At 43.7% G+C, this 18,981-nt stretch overlaps 2 protein-coding genes across 3 annotated transcripts; one reads left to right on the top strand and one right to left on the bottom strand.

Annotated features, from left to right (window-relative positions):
• The first annotated feature begins 127 nt into the window (after positions 1-127).
• rab7a (RAB7a, member RAS oncogene family) lies at positions 128-8,005 on the top strand. The gene is made up of 6 exons (XM_080001280.1): positions 128-463; positions 2,616-2,673; positions 2,880-3,006; positions 5,121-5,339; positions 6,070-6,198; positions 6,306-8,005. The coding sequence occupies exons 2-6, from the start codon at positions 2,621-2,623 to the stop codon at positions 6,399-6,401; spliced, it is 624 nt and encodes a 207-aa protein (XP_079857406.1). The 5' UTR covers positions 128-463; positions 2,616-2,620; the 3' UTR covers positions 6,402-8,005.
• A 13-nt stretch (positions 8,006-8,018) lies between these two features.
• hmces (5-hydroxymethylcytosine binding, ES cell specific) lies at positions 8,019-17,915 on the bottom strand. Of its 2 annotated transcripts, none has more exons than XM_080001276.1 (6): positions 17,632-17,915; positions 10,970-11,113; positions 10,715-10,888; positions 8,820-8,971; positions 8,547-8,739; positions 8,019-8,469 (listed from the first exon to the last, which is right to left on the bottom strand). In XM_080001276.1, exons 1-6 carry the CDS (start codon positions 17,884-17,886, stop codon positions 8,407-8,409), a joined length of 981 nt encoding a protein of 326 aa, XP_079857402.1. In that variant the 5' UTR covers positions 17,887-17,915; the 3' UTR covers positions 8,019-8,406. The 2 variants fall into 2 exon arrangements, with proteins under 2 accessions (XP_079857402.1, XP_079857401.1); XM_080001275.1 differs by having other exon boundaries at positions 8,019-8,437.
• Between the last annotated feature and the right edge of the window lie 1,066 nt (positions 17,916-18,981).

Here is an 18,981-nt window from a genome sequence, read left to right as displayed (position 1 = left end):
CCGGGGGGGGGGGGGGGGTCGGATTTTTCCGAGGCCCGACCTCGATGGAACGCGGCATCAACGCCGTGGAGCAGGGCGGGTCCTGCGGTGACGTCACGAACCCCTGACAGAGCTTGTTTTGGAGGAAGTGAAGAGGAGCCGCAGCTAGCCCGCTAGCCTCAAAGTAACGCTGGCTTCGGCTTGAACGGGGCGGAAAACACGGTTGTATCGGACCGGTCCGCTTGAAAGAAAATAGTCTCGAATAGGTCGCAGCGCCGTTTTTTTAGGGACCCATCACGCTCCTCTTGCGGTAGTTCCTTGCTTAAATCGCCTCAGCTGTCAACGCTGTGACGCTCGGCGTTTTGTTTTTCTCGGGCAGGTCGGCTAGCTAGCCAGCGCGTCTCGGTCTTGGCTAACGTTCGCACCGAAACGGAAGGCAAAGTCCGTCCCTTTGAGATTTCCTAGGTCCGGGATTCCCACCGAGGTTGGTTTTCTGTGTCTTCAGTAAACGATGAGCGTGCATTCAATGTCAAATTTGACGTAACTCAGATGCCAGCGCTGTTTAGGTAAACGTCAGTTTTGAAAAGAGCTGTCACTGCCAGGTTTGGGAACAGTTGAATCACCGTTTATAATCCAGATTTTTTTTTTTACATTAAAAATATTATATGATTACATTATATTGTATGATTATTACATTTAAATTTTACATTACATGTATTATATTTCTAACATTGTATTCGATTATTCTTTTAAATAGGCGGCCGCCTAATCCGTTTTTATTGTAGTTTCATTTAACGATGGAAAGTAGTTCCATACAGAGATGTCATGGGTTGTCTGTGATCCCAACCAGTTTTGATATCGTAATTATGAAACGTAGATCTAATTACCATTGCTGTGTTTACCAAAGTTGGGCGCATATAAACCTGAATCCCACCGGTGATACCTATACGTGTTTATTTGAGCTCCAACATTAGCCAAGCGAGATCATGCTGCCGAGTCATAGTTCCGTGGGTCCTGTGTCTGAACACCATGTGATCCGTCCCTGACACAGTGTCATGGGGTGCAGATTATGAGAGCCGCAGCGGTAGTGGTATGCCCAGCCTTTCCCCCCATGAATTATGCATATTGTCTTGTGGTTATTGGTTTAGTTGGAAAGCTGGACAATGCAGTGAAATGACAGATTGGCATTTCACAAAGCAATGTCACCATCTCTCTTTGCAATGACACCCATCAGTCCATCTGATGGAGAGGTGGACTTTGGTCATTACAACAACATGAGCTGGTTTATTATTACAAAGCTCCGAGCCCTACTCAGAAGTGGTGTGAGATGAGGCAGTAGGATCTGCCCTACCCTCACCTTCTGAATGCTTCCACTGACCCATATCATCCATTTATCGGGGATTAGAAATGCAATTGCCGTTTCAGACATAGTCTTTTAAGTTTCCCTTCAAAGGCAATCTCTGACATGGTGTATAAATGGGCATGCATGTCCCTAGACAGACCTAACACAAAACATTAAAGAGAACATGTTTTTCTGCGTGAATATGTGGAAAGACTTATTCAATGCAAAAGGGGCAGGAAGGGGCAAGGTCAGATGTTTACCAAAGCCCTTGCTGTTTATTTAAGAAGAAATGTAGGTCATTCCATCGCAGCAAGATATTTTTAATGAAGAGAACAGTGAGGGTGGCTTTAGGCCTCTGTTCTGTGCACGTGTATTCAAATTCAACAAGAGGTTGTTCAAGCTTTAAAAGGTTGTTCAGACTTTGAATTTGAATTTACAGGGAAAGGTGTAATGGTTTTGTTGCATCTCTCTCTCTGTTTACGTCGATAGGCAGGGGTAATAATTGCTCATGCTGTAATTTTAACATTGGATTCTTAATTCAGACCAGATGTTATGATGTATATCATTATTTTTTATTCCCTAAGATTGTCCTGATGATCCACCCGTATCACTCAGACCCACAGGAAAGTAAATATGGCAGTACCTGATGTGGTTATTTCCATTATGGCAGAGCGATACAATAATAAGAATTATAAATGTAGACAACTTGATACAACATAAATATCTATCACAAAACTCTATGGGTGTTCATTAAAAATCGCATGGAAAAATCACTCAGAATAGTTCCTAATGAAAATTTACATTTAAGTATTATACCGGTTCCAAATCTCTAGTCTATGAACTAAAGACCCCTCAAATATTTCAGACGTCATAACATGACAATTGTTGTCACACCTTGATAAGACTTTACAATTGTTAAAGATTAACTGAAAACAAGAAACTGCAGCGATGTCTTTACAATGCCACTCGAAGTGATGAACAATGGGACTGAGTTATCCCCCAGCGCACTCTGCTATTGTTTTGAGCCACCAAGCAGACGACACAGTGTAGGAGCAAGGGGACCTGGGTGCAGTTTTGCTTTTCAGCCTATTCTTTTCAGTGGGTGCAAACTTAACACAAAGCTTAGCGTTGTTACAGAAGCTTTAGACCTATCCCTAAAGGACTTGAACTATAATTTTGAAGACTGTAACGACTGTAATGGTATTCATAGGCCTATTGTGCGACCATTTTTTTCTCTGCTGTTTAGATTCTTTTTTTTCCAATTAATACTTTTGCTTTCCTTTTCCCATATAAGGCACAATGACATCTCGGAAGAAAGTTCTACTCAAAGTCATCATCCTTGGAGATTCTGGGTGAGTCTTATCTTGAGTCCTATCTCTTCAAGCCTCATGAAGAATCCGATTCAATAATAATTAATTAGTTTGATGATTAATCGATTTCGCAACCTGATATTCGCTTCTGTGAAAATAAAATAACCAATGCGTCTCTTCCAGTGATTTATTTTTTTATAACATTTCTCTTTTTTTCTTTATAACTTTTTTTTTTTTTTTTTTTTAAGAGTTGGGAAGACCTCATTGATGAACCAATATGTGAATAAGAAGTTCAGTAACCAGTACAAAGCAACAATAGGAGCAGATTTCTTGACAAAAGAAGTCATGGTGGACGACAGACTTGTGACGATGCAGGTACTGGGGAAATACTGTCTGTGCTTAAGCTAAAATGTAAATTTTCCAGAACAGTTAACCAGAGAAAGGGCCACTTGTTTTACCCTGTGCTATTTGTTATTACCTTGTCTGGAACGGCTACTTACTGGAATATACAGTTGTAAATATGTCACATGGTTGCAATTGGGACAAATACAGTTGTGTGACATATTTGCAACTGTAGTAATATGCTTTTGATGAATCAAACGTTTACTCTAATGCAAAAATAAATGATATAGTCAGTTAAATCATTTAAATGGGTTATTTTATTTTTTTTAACCTGTGCTGTCAGCATGCTGGGCATACAACACAGAGCATTTGTGCCATTGCATCCAGGACAGAGTTAGTCTGCAAGTGAGAGTTTTCAACTTGCAATGCAATTCTTAAATCATCAAGAACTGCTGCAATAACTCTGTCCTGTGGATGGCCTGTAGGATGACAAGAGCACAGTTTTTTTTCGTAATACAGAACGGCCACCAACCCCCCTCTTTGGTTAACTATTTTACCATGTTTGGGTCTATAAACAACTAATCACTACTCCAAGAGGGGGAGAGTCACCGCGGGTGAGAAAAATAAACATAGAACCAAACAACAACATGTTCATGGAAAAACATAAACATAGAAACAAACATGTACATGGAAAAACATAAACATAGAAACAAGCAGAAACATGTTCACAGAAAAAAATAGAAACAAACAACAACATGTACATTGAACAACAAACATCGGACGACAACATGTATTGAAAAAACAAAGTTAATCAGGTCCAGGAAAACTGGAACAGCAATTGGGCACATGGCTCTTCCTGTTGTAGTTATGGCAGTAAATGAGGGAGGAAAGGAGAGGAATGCAATCAGGAGGGTGTTGGGGTGTGTGTGAAGTGTCATGACTTATCCCAATTGGTTCTGGTTAGTATGGTCGGTATTATGTCATGGCGCCCCAAAGCAGCGGAAAAGCCCGACGCCCCCCCCCCCCCCCCCCCCCCCGAGTCCGCAGCCGTATAGACAGCCCACGGCTGCAGGAAAGCCCCGAGTACCCTGGCCTGCAGCCACAGAACACCCCGGCCCTCAGAAGCCGGAAGCCCGCGGAGCAACCTCCCACACCCAGCTCCGAGGAGCATAACTCAGTCCCAGGGAGCAGGAGGAGACCCCGCACCCCCACTTTTATGAAACTACCTTAACCACGGTAGTAGCTGGGTGGGGGGGCAGCGTGAAATGATTCCAAATCATGACGATCAACAATGAAAGCTCTCCAGTAGATCTGTTGTAATCTGAGATGGGGCAAACAGGACGCTTGTGGAAGCTGGCATGACTCCCACAGCTAACCTTAATATAATCCATGGGCTGAATATGGTCGTACTATTCCCACATTTAAAGGCGATGACTCAGTGATGTATCACACACCGCCCAGGTATTTGAGATACGCCCTTCGCGTTATATAAGCGATGAAAACAGGGAATGTCCGCAAATGGGACACGGACCAGAATTTACTGTCGACAATTGGGGAAAAGAAATAAAAAGATTTAAATATCTTACCAAACCCAGAAAAAAAACGAGGAATAAATGGATCCGACAGACCCCGATGAAATGTGACCAAATTCCAAAAGATCCTGCAGATAATTGGACCCGATTTTGTTTGAGCCCAATGAGTAGAGAGAGAGAGAAAAAAAAAAAGTTGTTTAATAATTCACCGTTTGCACTGCCTTAATTGCACTTCGATAATGTGAAGTCATTCAGGGTTTCTTGTCCTTCTCTGCATAGCAACCATGTGTGTCGGACTGGCAAAACAGGAATCTGTTGCATTTGGATTAGCTGACCAGAAAATGAATGATGTGCTGCTCTGGTGTCTGTTCTCAGTTTCTGTCAAGGTCCAATCGAAACTTATATTTGCATTTAAACCGACCTGAGATCTGTGGGATCCAACCAGAGAATTATTTACAGTGTGTTTTAAAAAAAAAAAAAAAAAAAAAAATTATATATACCTGATGTGATTGCTGCACCAAAAAGGAAATGTGTTTCTCGTGTCAGTTAAAATGTCCTTTTCCCCTTTTTGGAGGGAGAGTGAGTTGCCTTGACGCCTTCTCCTCCCCGCCTCAGATCTGGGACACGGCAGGCCAGGAGAGGTTCCAGTCCTTAGGAGTCGCCTTTTACCGCGGAGCCGACTGCTGCGTGCTGGTGTTTGACGTGACCGCGCCCAATACCTTCAAGACCCTTGACAGCTGGAGGGACGAGTTCCTGATCCAGGCCAGCCCGCGGGATCCCGAGAATTTCCCCTTCGTGGTGCTTGGCAACAAGATCGACTTGGAAAATAGACAGGTCCGTCCAAACCCACATCAGGTTTACATTGAAACGTCTCTCCCGCAGGTTGAACTTCCATATTTAAGCTGGACGAGGGCTTTGATTCCTATGCTCGGGTCACAGCGTGACAGGGCTGCGGCGTGAAGCCAAACCGCTCTCGCTGTGTCGCCGTACGGTCACACCGCCGGCGACGGGGCTCCCGTGCACCTGCCGTTTGTGGGCGTGTCGGCTCAAGATGGACTGGCCGTTGTGGCCGCGCCAAACATTTCAAACCTCTCTCCCTTTCCATGTTTAATATACATTAGACATACGGCAGATGGGGCTGGGTGTACTTTTTGTTTTAATTGAAATGGTGTAGCTGTTCACCTGGCAAAATAAATGACCTCTCAAAAACATTACGTAAATAATGTTGCCGTCCGTCCCCTAAAACAAAGAATTACAATGGACGCTTTTAATTGGGAACACCAAAGGAAAAAACAACAACAATCATGAACAATACGCAGCGGTCTGGGCGTCCATTTTCCGAGGATCAGCGTCAGAGCGTATCTTCCCTCCTGTTAGCTATCACCCGGCATTCGTCGTTGCTCATTTGCATTTAGTTGATAACTTCTACTTTCCTTGTCGCCACTCCGCCCCCGCAGCCGGATGAAGCCGAGCTCCTTTCGAAACGCACTGCAGCCCGTCACTTTGCAGGACATCCATTCCTTGCGCGTTTAGGTCGTGCCTTCAGATGCACTTTGTCTTGCAGGTAACCACCAAACGAGCGCAGGCTTGGTGTCAAAGCAAGAACAACATCCCCTATTTCGAAACCAGTGCCAAGGAGGCGATCAACGTGGAGCAGGCCTTCCAGACCATCGCGCGCAACGCTCTGAAGCAGGTAAGAGGCCGGCGTGGAGGTGGAGGTTTTCACGGCAGTTTACGACTGACGCCGCGTCGATGAATAAATGCAGAGCGGTCTAATTTGCTGTCGCTCGGAAATTGCAGGAGACCGAGGTGGAGCTGTACAACGAGTTCCCCGAGCCAATTAAGCTGGATCGGAACGAGCGGGCCAAGCCATCAGCAGAGACCTGCAGCTGCTGAGGACTCTGAAGACCCCTCTGGAGGGGGAGGGCTTCTGCCCTCAGTACCCCGTCTTGCCTTGTCTATATATATATCCCCCTTGCCCCCGCCCCACTGTGTTGCCCCCGACGCCCAACATTATCACTGGCCTTTGTAGATCCTAGCAGCATAACACACACACACACACACACACACACACAACATGCCCCACACACACACACACACACACACACAACATGCCGCACACAAACTGCTGCACACAAACTCTCCAATATATCCAAGACAACACATTTTCTATAGAAACGAGTCGACTAGCCCAAAGAACACCTTGAGGAAACTTTGTGGTATTTACTTCTATGATGCTTGTTACTTGCCAGTGTTTCCTTGTCCCGTTTGGTAGCGGTGGTGGTTTGGGGTCATTTTGTTTAACGGTTCCTCGTCTGTCCATGTTTTTGCACCCAGTTTTGTTTCTAACACTGCTTTTACTTGGATACTCTATTATTATAAAAGTGATACATCTAAACATTAGCCCAATCCATTTTTTTTGTGTGTTTTGAGTTAAATTAGATGAACTACCAGCATTTTAAAAACAATTTCTCGAGCGGTGGTGGTCCACCGCTGCTACATGAATATAAAGGAAACACTGATTCTCCCCTTTTACTCATCCGTCTTGTGGCTTAAAACCCTTCACTCTAAAGACATTTGTTTCCATGTCACCACGTCATCCACACTTTAAAAAAAAACCTCCAATTACACTTCAAGTGTAATTTGGGATTTAGCAGCTCAGCACCTGCAGTGAAGGCTCAGAATGTGTAATTTTCTAGGTGTGAAAGTGGATATTTATCCTGTTGATGTGCTGCTTTTTGCATTAATTGGCTCAGTGAAAAGGGTTTCACAACAGGTCTAGTATAGCGGGATGTTCACCTTTTTGTTTCATTTTGTCATTATCCAATTTAAGACCAGTTTGCCATCTTGATTTGGAGCCAAAGTCAACGTAAACACAGCTCTAAGCAGACGATGAGGTGTCATCCACTGCTCCCTTGACATTCTTGCTGTCCCAAACCAACTCCTGTCGTTTTATCGATGCGGGGAGTTAAGTTTCATCTAGAGTCTTTTTTGTCATTAGCACGCTATTTTGTTAGGGAAATAATGACAGAATGGCATTTTACAAATGAGTTGAGAAGTGGACAATGGAAATTCTCTCATGAATAAATATTCCTAATAACTTCAGTACCATTAGCTAGTTCATTATTATTTTTTTTTTTTACTGCCAACTATGTTGAGACTTTGTACATTCGCAAACCTCTCGATCTGTGTTGAAGGCTAAAGCTACGCTGTTAATCTCCATATCAGCCAATCCCTTGTGTTGGCAACAACTTAAGTGCTTGACATCTCTTAACTGACCAGAACTTCAACTGTCTGTTCGTATATTCTTTTTAGAATTTGAATCACATCATGGAAGACATAAGATATATAGCTGTGGAGGAAAAAAAGATCAAACTGTGTGGAGGGGGAAAGTGTTGGCATTCATCATTATAATATAAATATGGTAAATGCATAGCATCTACATTGTTTGAAAATGTCTTTGCGTTTCAATAATGGTAATAAAGAAATCTTGAAATAAATGTCATACATTCATTCTTTTCAGAAATGTTTATTTCCTTTACGGTGAGAGCTCCAATATGCAGGTATGCACCATGCCCGGTACAAAACAAAGCCACAAATTGTGAGATTTATAATAAATACAATTTATTGCTTGATTTATAGAGCACATCATCTATTGTTGAATTTATAAGGCACCTTGTTCAAGATCAAGTTACAGCCAATACTGATGTAATATTTACATATTGTAATGAACAAGCAACACTGAAAGGCAATATGTTATTCACTTGGTTCTCGGTTTCTTATTGGACCCCTGAAGCCACATTTCAAGAGGCCCTGGAGCCGGGGTCCGTTTCTCCGCCTTGCGGCTCTGCCTGGGCCTCATCTCTTTTTGAAGGAGTGCAGCTCTTCAGCCAGCTCATCATCACCTTGCTGCTGCCTGTGGGCTTGGCCTCCTAGGGTCAAAGGTCAGGTCAGTCAGCCAACACTGTAGCGAGATAAAGGGGCATTGTTCAACTCTGTTGACCAGCAAACTTAATCAAAAACGTCTGAAAACACAAAGACCTTTTTGCATTCAAGGTCCACTGGCTGCAGGCACTCCGGGGAGTTGTTACGGGAGTTGTTGACGAGTGAGGAGACCGGGTGGGAAGTCAAAATGTTTTTAGGTTGGAGCAGCTTAAGGGCATCTGAAGACTTCACCTCGCCAAAATCAAGCCACCGCCTCACTTCGTCCTCTCCGTCTAGGACCGCTGGCATCCTGCAAGACAAAACCGTCAAACACCAGATAAACAAGTTACAAAACCAAGACGCAGGCACGGCCATGTCTAGCAACCGTACCTGTCATGGATGCCTTTGAGGTTTTGGGCGGCGTCCACTGTGATGACGCTGTAGGTGTAAAGGGGATCTTCGCCTCCCGGTGGTTTCCAGCAGTCGAACAGTCCAGCTATAGTCAGCAGCCTCCATCCTGTCCAGTCGTCTCCCTCTCGGTCCTGCACCAAAACACAAAGAGAGGAACGGCCAGTTAGGAACATGCTCTCACACTAAGTTAAGACAGAAGTTAAGATAGTTAAGTCATTAAGAACGTACGGTTCTTTAGAGTCGTTGAGCATGCATTTGGCCCACTTTCTGGTCATTAAAAGGCACCTCCAGCAAATTTCATGTCGTGCTTTTCCCCTCAAAATGGGGAGGTGGTTAGTCATTGAACGTCTCGCAGTGGCAACACAATGGCAGCCAGCTATAGTGAACACAGCGGCTGACCATTCAAACAACATTTTTGATGTGATTTTCCCTCCTTCACCCTCGCCCGATGATGGTGCTTTGATCGCTGATTTGCTCAATAACCATGTCGTCAGAGGGGTTACGTCGCAAAGAGTGAGAATAAAAGTTTTTATTTCATTGTATGTGGGCAGGTTGGATAATAATTAAGCACCTGAAATAACTTTTAGTGCTAAAATCAGTTATCAAACATGTACAGCTCTGTGGAATTAATGCATTGGAGCAGCCTCCCGTAGAAGAATAAGAAATAATTAAAAACGTAAAAGAATTCTGTCCGTTGCTATGTTTGTAACGCCCCTTTCCCACATGGAATCCAGATCCGGCCAAGGCAGTAGGTAGTCATTGCCACATTGGTCTCCATTTTGGAGAAAGTTTCAGTTTCGTCCTCCCTGTCTCCCCGCCCCTCCCAGATGGGCGCAGGGACAGAGCCTCCATCTAGACACAGCTCCGTCACAGCTCCACCCCCACTTCACGTGCTTGTCCCTGCAAAAGATTCCGCACCGAACAGTTCTGGGACACTCCTTGAGGGGAACTAGGAACTGGGGATTTCCCCCGAGAACTAGACGCCAACGGGGGTTTTAGCGTGAGCATTCACTGACTTCACCTTATCAGTCAACTAAAATCTATTTCTGAACAAAATTGAGGCAAGACATAAGTAATCCAGTTACTGGACCGACACTCAGTCAGATCTACAGGACTTTTAAAAGTAAGTTTCGCATAAGGCTCGCATCGGGACAGTGCACAGGGATTACGGGGCACGCGTTAATTCCTTCAATTAACCTGGTAAAATAAATGAAACAAATACATCTACAATAAAAATCATATTTTCATTGGTTTTATTTTTATTACCACTGAGAGTACGTGGGCTGGTCAGCGCAGAGCCATGCGACTTGACGGACTCACTCCGGAGGACCACGCACTTACGTTCGGACCAGTCACCGTGCACTTACATCACTGATGGTTCCTCTTGTGCAGGTGAGTCCCTCCTCTGGAGTAGGAGCAAAAATAATTCATCAAAACGGAGTTCTAAGAACTACGATCGTTCCTGGTCTGGGCAGTGTGGACCCAATAAAATGTTCTCCAAACTATCAAAAGGTTCCTGCGGTGCAAAAATGCCCAACGTTGCTGCTTTCATTCACACACACCTCCAGACACAGCCGTAGCGGCATTTTACCACAAATGATACGAGGCTGAGAGTGAAGATTTACGGAACGACTTTTACAGAACACCTAAATCGGTTCCTTTTGCCACATTACGCCAATATGGAACATGGCCAGTGGATTAACGGCTCGGGAAAGGGGCTCGTGTGTAGCAAACATATAGACAAGCTTTTTATGTGTCCTCCAAGTGTCGTAAACAACCGTTTTTCGGCCGGTTAGCCAAAAGTAATTGCCTGAAAATGAGCGTTACATAATCACAGCACATTGGTCTTCCTCTGAGGTGGGGGAAGGGTCTACCTCGGAGTTCTCCTCGTGGAGTCCAACCTCCTCTTGTCCCTCTGCCCTTTCCACACTGGCACCCTCGGTCTGTGGAAAGTAGATGAAGAAGGGCTGCTTGTCTTTCTCCTGCCTTTTCCACTCGTAAAACCCGTCGGCAAGGATGACGCAGCGCTGTCCTCTCAACAGGGGGTCCTTCGGCAGAAATACAAAGGAATTAGATACCCTCCTACGGACATAGAGGATGGCAGGATAGACGTAGGTGTCTTTGACTACCTTGTAGGACTTTCTCTCCAGCAGCCCATCGCTGCGGCAGTTGCTGGTGCTGTACTTCATCTTGCCGGGGTCGTTCTCTCTGAACCAGGCGGGTATGAGGCCCCAGCGCATGGCGGCCAGCACGCATTCATCCACCGGTGCATTCTGGGGAGACGAACACAAGCGTTGAGATCCTTCCTTCGAGGCAAATTCACTGGTCTGGCGCACACACACACACACACACACACACACACACACACACACACACACACACACACACACACACACACACACACACACACACACACACACACACACACACACACACACACACACACACACACACACACACACACTTCGGCAAGGCATCTCAGTCATAACTTGGACTGAATAACAGGAAAACCGAAAACTTGAGAGTTTCAATTTCAGATTCTGAGCTATTTCAATATGAATTGCTCATGTTTCCAATCTCTTTCATGTTGTGGATGTTTTGAGGTTATGATATACTGTATATCTCATCCCACCTGCAGTGACCTGTCTAACTGAGGATCCATATCCCCCCTTTACTAATAAACAAATCAATTAAAACAATGTTCTAACTCTACAAATGCAAATTACTCCACTTTTTATTATACTAATATTACTTATTATATAATTCTGAGCTGGATGTGACTGATACAGTTGGTTTGACTACTGACGACAAAAATGTACCAATTGTTGCTTGGACTACAGTAAATGTAAAGGAAAAAAAAAAAGTAATGTAGTGTATATGATGAGGCTCAACTTGGCCACTTATTCGCCAGCTCCCTATTGAAGATTTTCAGTCCATCTTAAATGGCCGCAATGACGTTATTTGGCTTGTAGATGGCTCTATTCAGTGACTTATCTCAGCTGAGCACCTTCACTGGCATTGGGCGAAAAAAATATACAACATAAATGATGCACTGTATGTACGTGTTCTTTTTTTTGGGTTGTTTTTTGCTTTTTTTTTTTTTTTTTTTTTTTAAACATTATATATAACCGATATTTTTTTTAATTACATTTTTTTTTTGTTCAGAGTACCCCCTGCAGTACCTCTAGGAGTACGAGTACCCCATCCTTTTGAGAATTTGGGAGTATGGATGTACCGGTATGAAATTTCACAGTATGGTACAGTATCTACCAAATGACCACGTTACACGATATTTCATGGTATTATTTTCCCCCCTATGTTATCTGTATATTCAATTTGTAAAAAGTTTATGTTAAAAACTAAAAACCCATGGTAAAGCCTCTGACACGGCGGTCGGGGCTCTCAAATTCACAGGAGAGGAAAAATAAGGACATATCAAAATCGGACTTGTTTGCAAAATTGAAGATGTGAACTTTAATTCACCTCACTTTGTTGTCGCTGTGCAGTAGCAGTAGGCCAAATGGTGTAATAATCCATCCAATGAGCAATTTCCCCAATCCCCGTTCGCCCTGTTTGTTTACTCTTTCTCCCATGCACGCTCAAGTAACGTAAAGCACCATGTTGTAAAATATTGGCGTAAAGCAATTCTGCCGCTGTAAACAAAGATGGCAGAACGCCATAAGCAGCGTTTCCGTGATCCGGTAATTGCCTGTTTTTGACTGGGAAAGTCTGTTGAAATCCGACTTATTTAAATCTCTCTGGTCATAATGTCCGGTGAAAATAATTCCCTCCAATCAATTTGAATTAGGGCTGGGTGGATCATTACAAAAAAATAAAAAAAGTCTGCAGATTTGTTCATTTCCGTTGGGCAAGTTGCAACAGGAAGCCAATTCGTTTGGACGATGTAAAGCTGATCCGAAGGCTTCACCTCCGACCAATCACAATTGTCAATATAGAACTAAGCCCCGCTCCCTCCCTCTTGGACAGGTTGCACTTGTAAACACAGTAGACACACATAAGGAGCGGAGACAGAGCCGCAGCGTCCGGAACTCCATAGTTTGGTGTCCTTTTTGATTTTTAAGTTCTGACCCAAAGCAGACGGTAAATATTCATTGTGTTGTAAAATATGTCGGCGAGACGTCCCGACGAAGATGGACAACACCACAAACATCATTTATTTATTCAGACCTACTTGCCATATTCATTTGTTTTTGATCAAAAATGTATTTTAGTGAAATGTTAATTAAAGCGGCTGCACTTGTTACTTATTGATCACTAACCGAAATTACTTTATTTCAAGTAGTAATATTCGTCATTTTCATTTATTTATAAAATGGCGTTAACTGACTAGACTGACGGATTTTATCTGAATATTCAATCAAAAATATTATACATCTACATGCCTTGATGTCATTCTCTATATGGCCTGCTTATCGATTGATTTGAAGCTCAATAAACAGATAATATTTGACTGGAATCTCTACCATTTGTCCGGGAAATTGAAATCTACCAGGAGACGTTGACCGGCAGCAATTTGTTCTAGCAGAAACTCTGCTGCTAAGGTGAGGGTGAATTAAAATTACATCTCCAGTTTTGTATTACAGGGAAAGGCTTATGGTTCAGAACCATGGTTGCTTGATATCGTGGTATACCTTAAAAGGATATACCATTACATCCCTAAGAGATTTCCAAAATGACTAATCTGTTATGAATAATCTGTATTCAGAATAATATAACAAACAATGACTGTCAAGGATGCATTTTTCAATGGAATATATAAAAAAAAGTCAAAAAGCTCCTATATGAAGCAACCAGAAACACATTATGACAAGATGGACTGTAATTAAATGAGAGGTTTTGCTCCTGAAGTGTTCGACCTTCTGCATAATTGTCATGACTTTACTGTAGGATTTTTTATTATGACTTACTATGAATATGACATTTTTATTATTAACCTCTGAACATGGTATGCAGACTGTGGTGTCATTGTGTCACTGTAATTTTTTCCATAATGGAAAATGGGCACGACAATGTAACTAAGTACTAATGTATCACAATCCAGAATTACAAGAAATTTTACTGGAGCAATGTTTTTGTATGACTCTCTGAACATGGGATGTCAGATTGTACAGCCTAATGGTGTCATTGTACTTTATCCCACAATTGCTTGACCCTCAACCCTGTATAAAAATAAATAAACAATAATAATAAAAATAAATAAAAAAAAGATGTCAACAAAAATCCGATACTTGTACATGAAATGTTCTGTTTTTCAACATTTTGCCCACATCAACAACCAGTAGGGATGGAACAGTACACGGCATGTTATGACACACACACACACACACACACACACACACACACACACACACACACACACACACACACACACACACACACACACACACACACACACACACACACACACACACACACACACACACACACACTTTTTTTTTTTAAATATACCTTTATTAGTCCCACAACAGGGAAAATTGCAATTTCTCTGCATTTACCCATCCTAGTAACTGACGTATCAAGGAGCAGTGAGCTGCCACATAGAGGTGCCTGGGGAGCCCAATATGCATATGTGAACCGCGGTATTACGCTATCACGGTAGATGTCCACTGGACCAGTTGGCGCAGTGTATGGGCTCTGCGCAGCAGTAAGTGCTGCTTCCCATTAAACCCACTGTCGCAGCTCCACCGGCCACATCAGCCGCGTGGGGTCCGCGCGGAGCCATGCACCATTTCTCTGCTTCTGCAAGAGAGCCCCCTCCACACTGGGCGCGGCTACGCAGCCTTGTCAATAGAAACAGGAGGAGAAACTACATTGAAATGTTTTAGTAAAGAGTGCAATCAATCAATCCCTGCCTCTTTTTTACGAACTTCTATTCTTTTGTAGAAATTAAGGGAGCAGAGTTTCGCTGGGTGATGAGCTGTTCTTTGTTGTCAAGTTTTACAGTTTTATGTTGTGCTTTTTGTTTAGGTTGCCGTCTCCTGCCGCCGGCAAATGTTCCCCCCCTCTATGTGAGAGATAGCCAATGCTCCGCCCTCGCCGGGAGGTGCCCTGACTTAAAAGGAGCGCACCCACTGTCACGGCAGGTTCACAAAGCGAAGTCACACACACACACTGGTCTGATTGTGAGGTTTTATTTCCATCAGTTATTTTTTTATTATTATTGATTATGTGTGAAAAATACTGTTTATACCTGTTCTACACAAAAATAGCTATCTATAGTAATGGTTTTATTTATTTTTTATTATGAAACCTTTTAAAATATTAATATTTCCCTGACACCTCCCCTCCAATCAGGTGAACTTATGCAAATTATAACAACCCAACAATTAACTTGAACCCCGTCTCCCCCCTCCCCCTACAGTCATACACACAGAGCCATACACTAGTTCTTTGTGGCAGACTACTATAAAACCATTTTTTACAGCTTTTAATTTTTTTTACCTTACAAAAGTCGTAACTTACTTTTAAATGACGTCTTGTAGATCTACTATGAGTGAAGGTCCAGCAACTGGATTGCTTATTTCTTGCCTCAAATTTGTTCAGAAACAGATTTTAGTGGACTGGTAAGTTAAAATAAGTTAACTTTATGGAGTAAATACAACACTTCCGAGTTCCAGTGCGCTGCATGCCGCAACGAGAAGAGAAGACCTTGAAGGTACTTAGTTCTTGGGGGACCTCCCAATTTCCCTTCGGGAAGTCCCTAGAACTGTTCGCTGCAAAAAAATATATAAAAAAAGGGCAACATGGACATCAAGGGGCAGGTGCTCAGGCACCCTCAGCAACACTGAGTGAACCCTAGTGTAGTGAATACTGACAGACTGCGAGAACGAGACTGAGAACGGTGGTGAGGTGTATACAGTATATTTAGTATACAGTATATAGAGAAAGCATATGATAGGGTGCCGAGGGAGGAAGTGTGGTATTGCATGAGGAAGTCGGGGGTGGCAGAAGTATGTAAGAGCGGTACAGGATATGTATGAGGGCAGTCAGACAGTAGTCAGGTGTGCAGTAGGCGTGACGAAGGCATTCAAAGTGGAGGTGGGATTGCATCAAGGATGAGCTCTGAGCCCTTTCTTGTTTGCAACGGTGATGGACAGGTTAACAGATGACATCAGGCAGGAGACTTTGTGAACTATGATGTTCGCGGATGACATTGTGATCTGTAGCGAGGGTAGGGAGCAGGTTAAGGAGAGCCTGGAGAAGTGGAGGCATGCATTAGAGAGAAGAGGAAGTAAGACAGAATACATGTGCCTGAAACGAAGGGAGGGCGGCGAAAAGGTGAGAATGCAAGGAGTGGAGGTGAAGGTGGATGAGTTCAAGTACTTGAGGTCGACCATCCAAAGCAGTAGAGAGTGCGGGAGAGAGGTGAAGAAGAGAGTACAGGTAGGGTGGAGTGGGTGGAGAAGAGTGTCTGGAGTGATCTGTGACAGAAGGGTTCCAGCAATAGTGAAGGGTCAGGTCGACAGGACGGTATTGAGACCAGCCATGTTGTACGGTTTAGAGGCGGTGGCACTGACAAAAAGGCAGGTGGCTGAACTGGAGGTGGCAGAGTTGAGGATGTTGAGATTTTCATTGGGAGTGACAAGGATGGACAGGATTAAGAATGAGTACAGTAGAGGGACAGCTCAGGTTGGACAGTTTGGTGAAAAAGGTGAGAGAGGTGAGATTGAGATGGTTTGGACACGTGTGTAGGAGAGATGAGCGTTACATTGGGAGAAGGATGCTGAGGATGGAGCTGCCAGGCAAGAGGGAAAGAGGAAGGCCAAAGAGAAGGTTTATGGATGTGGTGAGGGAGGACATGCAGGCGGTTGGTGTAAGGGAGGAAGATGCACAGAACAGAAGATATTGGAGGCAGATGATCCGCTGTGGCGACCCCTAACGGGAGCAGCTAAAAGAAGATGAAGAAGAAGAGTGTATATAGTATATATAGTGTATACAGTATATAAAGGGTGATGCGCGATGAAATGCTTGATGCTGAGACACCTCACACGCAGCGTGTACCGACTGGTCGGAGAGCTGGTCTTAAGTCCGAATGGTCGTCAAACAGGTAGGTTGTTTAAGTGAGGAGTACCAGTATAGTAGCTTTTCAACATTTTTCAAATATATTCCATTGAAAAAATGCATCCCGGACAGTCATTGTTTGTTGTGATTGTTTGCTGTATTATAGTTCTGAGTATTCAGAATAGATAATTCTTTTTTTTTTTTTTTTAATTTTCCTCCAAATTTTTATACTTTTCTTATTACAAAAAAAATGAAGAAAAACCCGTCGGTCATCAACGTTAATCGCGATCAATGAATCGATCACCGTTAGACGATTTATTCGTAAATCTGCCCAAACCTAATCCACATTGCCCTTGTTTTCACAAATCAGAAACTTGTTTAAGAAATGCAATATGGTCTTCTTATTATAATCTAGTCCATATTCGAGCGCTATACGTACAGTAGTTTGACAACTACAAGTACACGTCTGAACATGGTTTTGATGGGTTGCGTGTACCGAAAAAAAAAAAAAAGTCTTAATAGTTCCGAGGGATTTGAATGCGCCCTGCACAACAGGCGTCTCACTTCAGCGTCGCCCGACACTTCTTATGTTTATCGATTTATCCCCAAATGACCACCCACTTCAGTGCTATGTTTCTTAGCTCTAGAAAGGGACACGACACCTCGACGTGGTACAAAAGAAGTAAATACAAGCCGCCGCCTCCCACACACACACACACACACACACACACACACACACACACACACACACACACACACACACACACACCTTGTCAAAGTGCCTCTGGGACAGCAGCACCGGGCTGAGGGACTGCGGGCTCTTGTTGTAGGACGGCCGGTACTTGTCTCCGTCTCCATCCCTCCACCTGGGCCGCCGCCGCGTCCCGCTGCGGTCCGTGTAGCGGGAGGCTCGACTCACCTCGTCCGGAGCCAGCGTACACGCAGTTCTCCCGCACATGGCTGGAAGCGCGGGAGTGTGTCTGAATGCCGGGGCCGTTCGGGAGCGGTAGGGTGCGTTGCACATCCGGGTACTTGTCACCGGCGGCGCGGGACACGCCCGGACACGCTTGGCGTGAACCTCAGGACCACGTGACAAAACTATCACGTGATCAGCCAGCCCGTCTCTGCGCGTTGCGACGCCCCCTGTCGGCTGAAACAGGGGTATTGCATCACATACACGACGTTGTATGCCGGACGCAAAAAAGCTTCTCTTGATTATTATCTTCATCTTGATTATTTTTTGTTCACCATTCATTCCTCAGTCTTTACAGTACGATTGAATAACATTGTATTCCTTTATTTCTATTCGAATCAATCTGTGAGGCTAAATTGGTCTTCGTGATCAGTTCATTCAAAGAAAACGTGTTTTCGTTGTCTGCTGTCAAACTTTGTCTATTCTGTGGTTTTTTTCTTTTCTTCCGTAGACCAAGGAGAGCGGTTGTCATGGAAACTAGTGATGGGCGGACGGAGCCTTGCAAAGCTTTTGGGAAAGAAAAAAAGGTTCGTGCCGAGAGAAACACGGCCCAACGGCCCCAAACTTTGCACCGATCCCGTGGGGGGACCCGGGTCACCACCCAACCTGCGTCTGGAGGGTGTAGACCCCAGGGCCGGGGCCGCGGCACCCAGCAAATAAGGACCGCTACTACAGAGTAGTATAGGCCCGATAAACACTCTGGGTTGATGCATTTTTCCTTCACAGTTTACATTTATGTGACAATGTGTCTTTGAGTATTTCATCTGAATGGAATGAGAAAAAAAAAACATTTCACCATCAGTGTTTGGGGAGTAAATGGGAAACGCAGCAAAGACAAAGGGACACTTTTATAGGGGATTTGGGGAATATGATTGTGCAACTGGGCAAAAGGGGTTGTTCAGTTGTATTTCAAACCTGAGTCTCAATATCGAGCTGTGGTGTTTTCATGCTACACCCTAAATTTCTTATAGAATATAAAAAAGTATATATACAAAGTCAAACAGAAACATAGGGCTGTGTAAAACATCAAACATGATCAAACATTAAATCAATAAAAATAAATAAACATAAAATATAAAAAAAAAAAAACAATACAAAAGGTCGTGCATTTGAAAATTTCTGTTTAACGAGAAATTGGCAACCTGT

This window comes from Zeus faber, assembly GCF_960531495.2.
Source record: "Zeus faber genome assembly, chromosome: 5".
NCBI classification, from domain to species: Eukaryota; Metazoa; Chordata; class Actinopteri; order Zeiformes; family Zeidae; genus Zeus; species Zeus faber.
This window is presented reverse-complemented; position numbering and strand designations above follow the sequence as displayed.

Coding starts and splice junctions, on each gene's coding strand:
- rab7a (XM_080001280.1), top strand. CDS start 2,621: ATGACATCTCGGAAGAAAGTTCTACTCAAAGTCATCATCCTTGGAGAT. Junction 2,674..2,879: donor ATCATCCTTGGAGATTCTGG/GTGAGTCTTATC, acceptor TTTTTTTTTAAG/AGTTGGGAAGACCTCATTGA. Junction 6,199..6,305: donor CGCGCAACGCTCTGAAGCAG/GTAAGAGGCCGG, acceptor CGGAAATTGCAG/GAGACCGAGGTGGAGCTGTA.
- hmces (XM_080001275.1), bottom strand. CDS start 17,886: ATGTGCAACGCACCCTACCGCTCCCGAACGGCCCCGGCATTCAGACAC. Junction 11,114..17,631: donor CCCAGAGGCACTTTGACAAG/GTGTGTGTGTGT, acceptor TCGTCTCCCCAG/AATGCACCGGTGGATGAATG. Junction 8,740..8,819: donor CTCAAAGGCATCCATGACAG/GTACGGTTGCTA, acceptor TTTGTCTTGCAG/GATGCCAGCGGTCCTAGACG.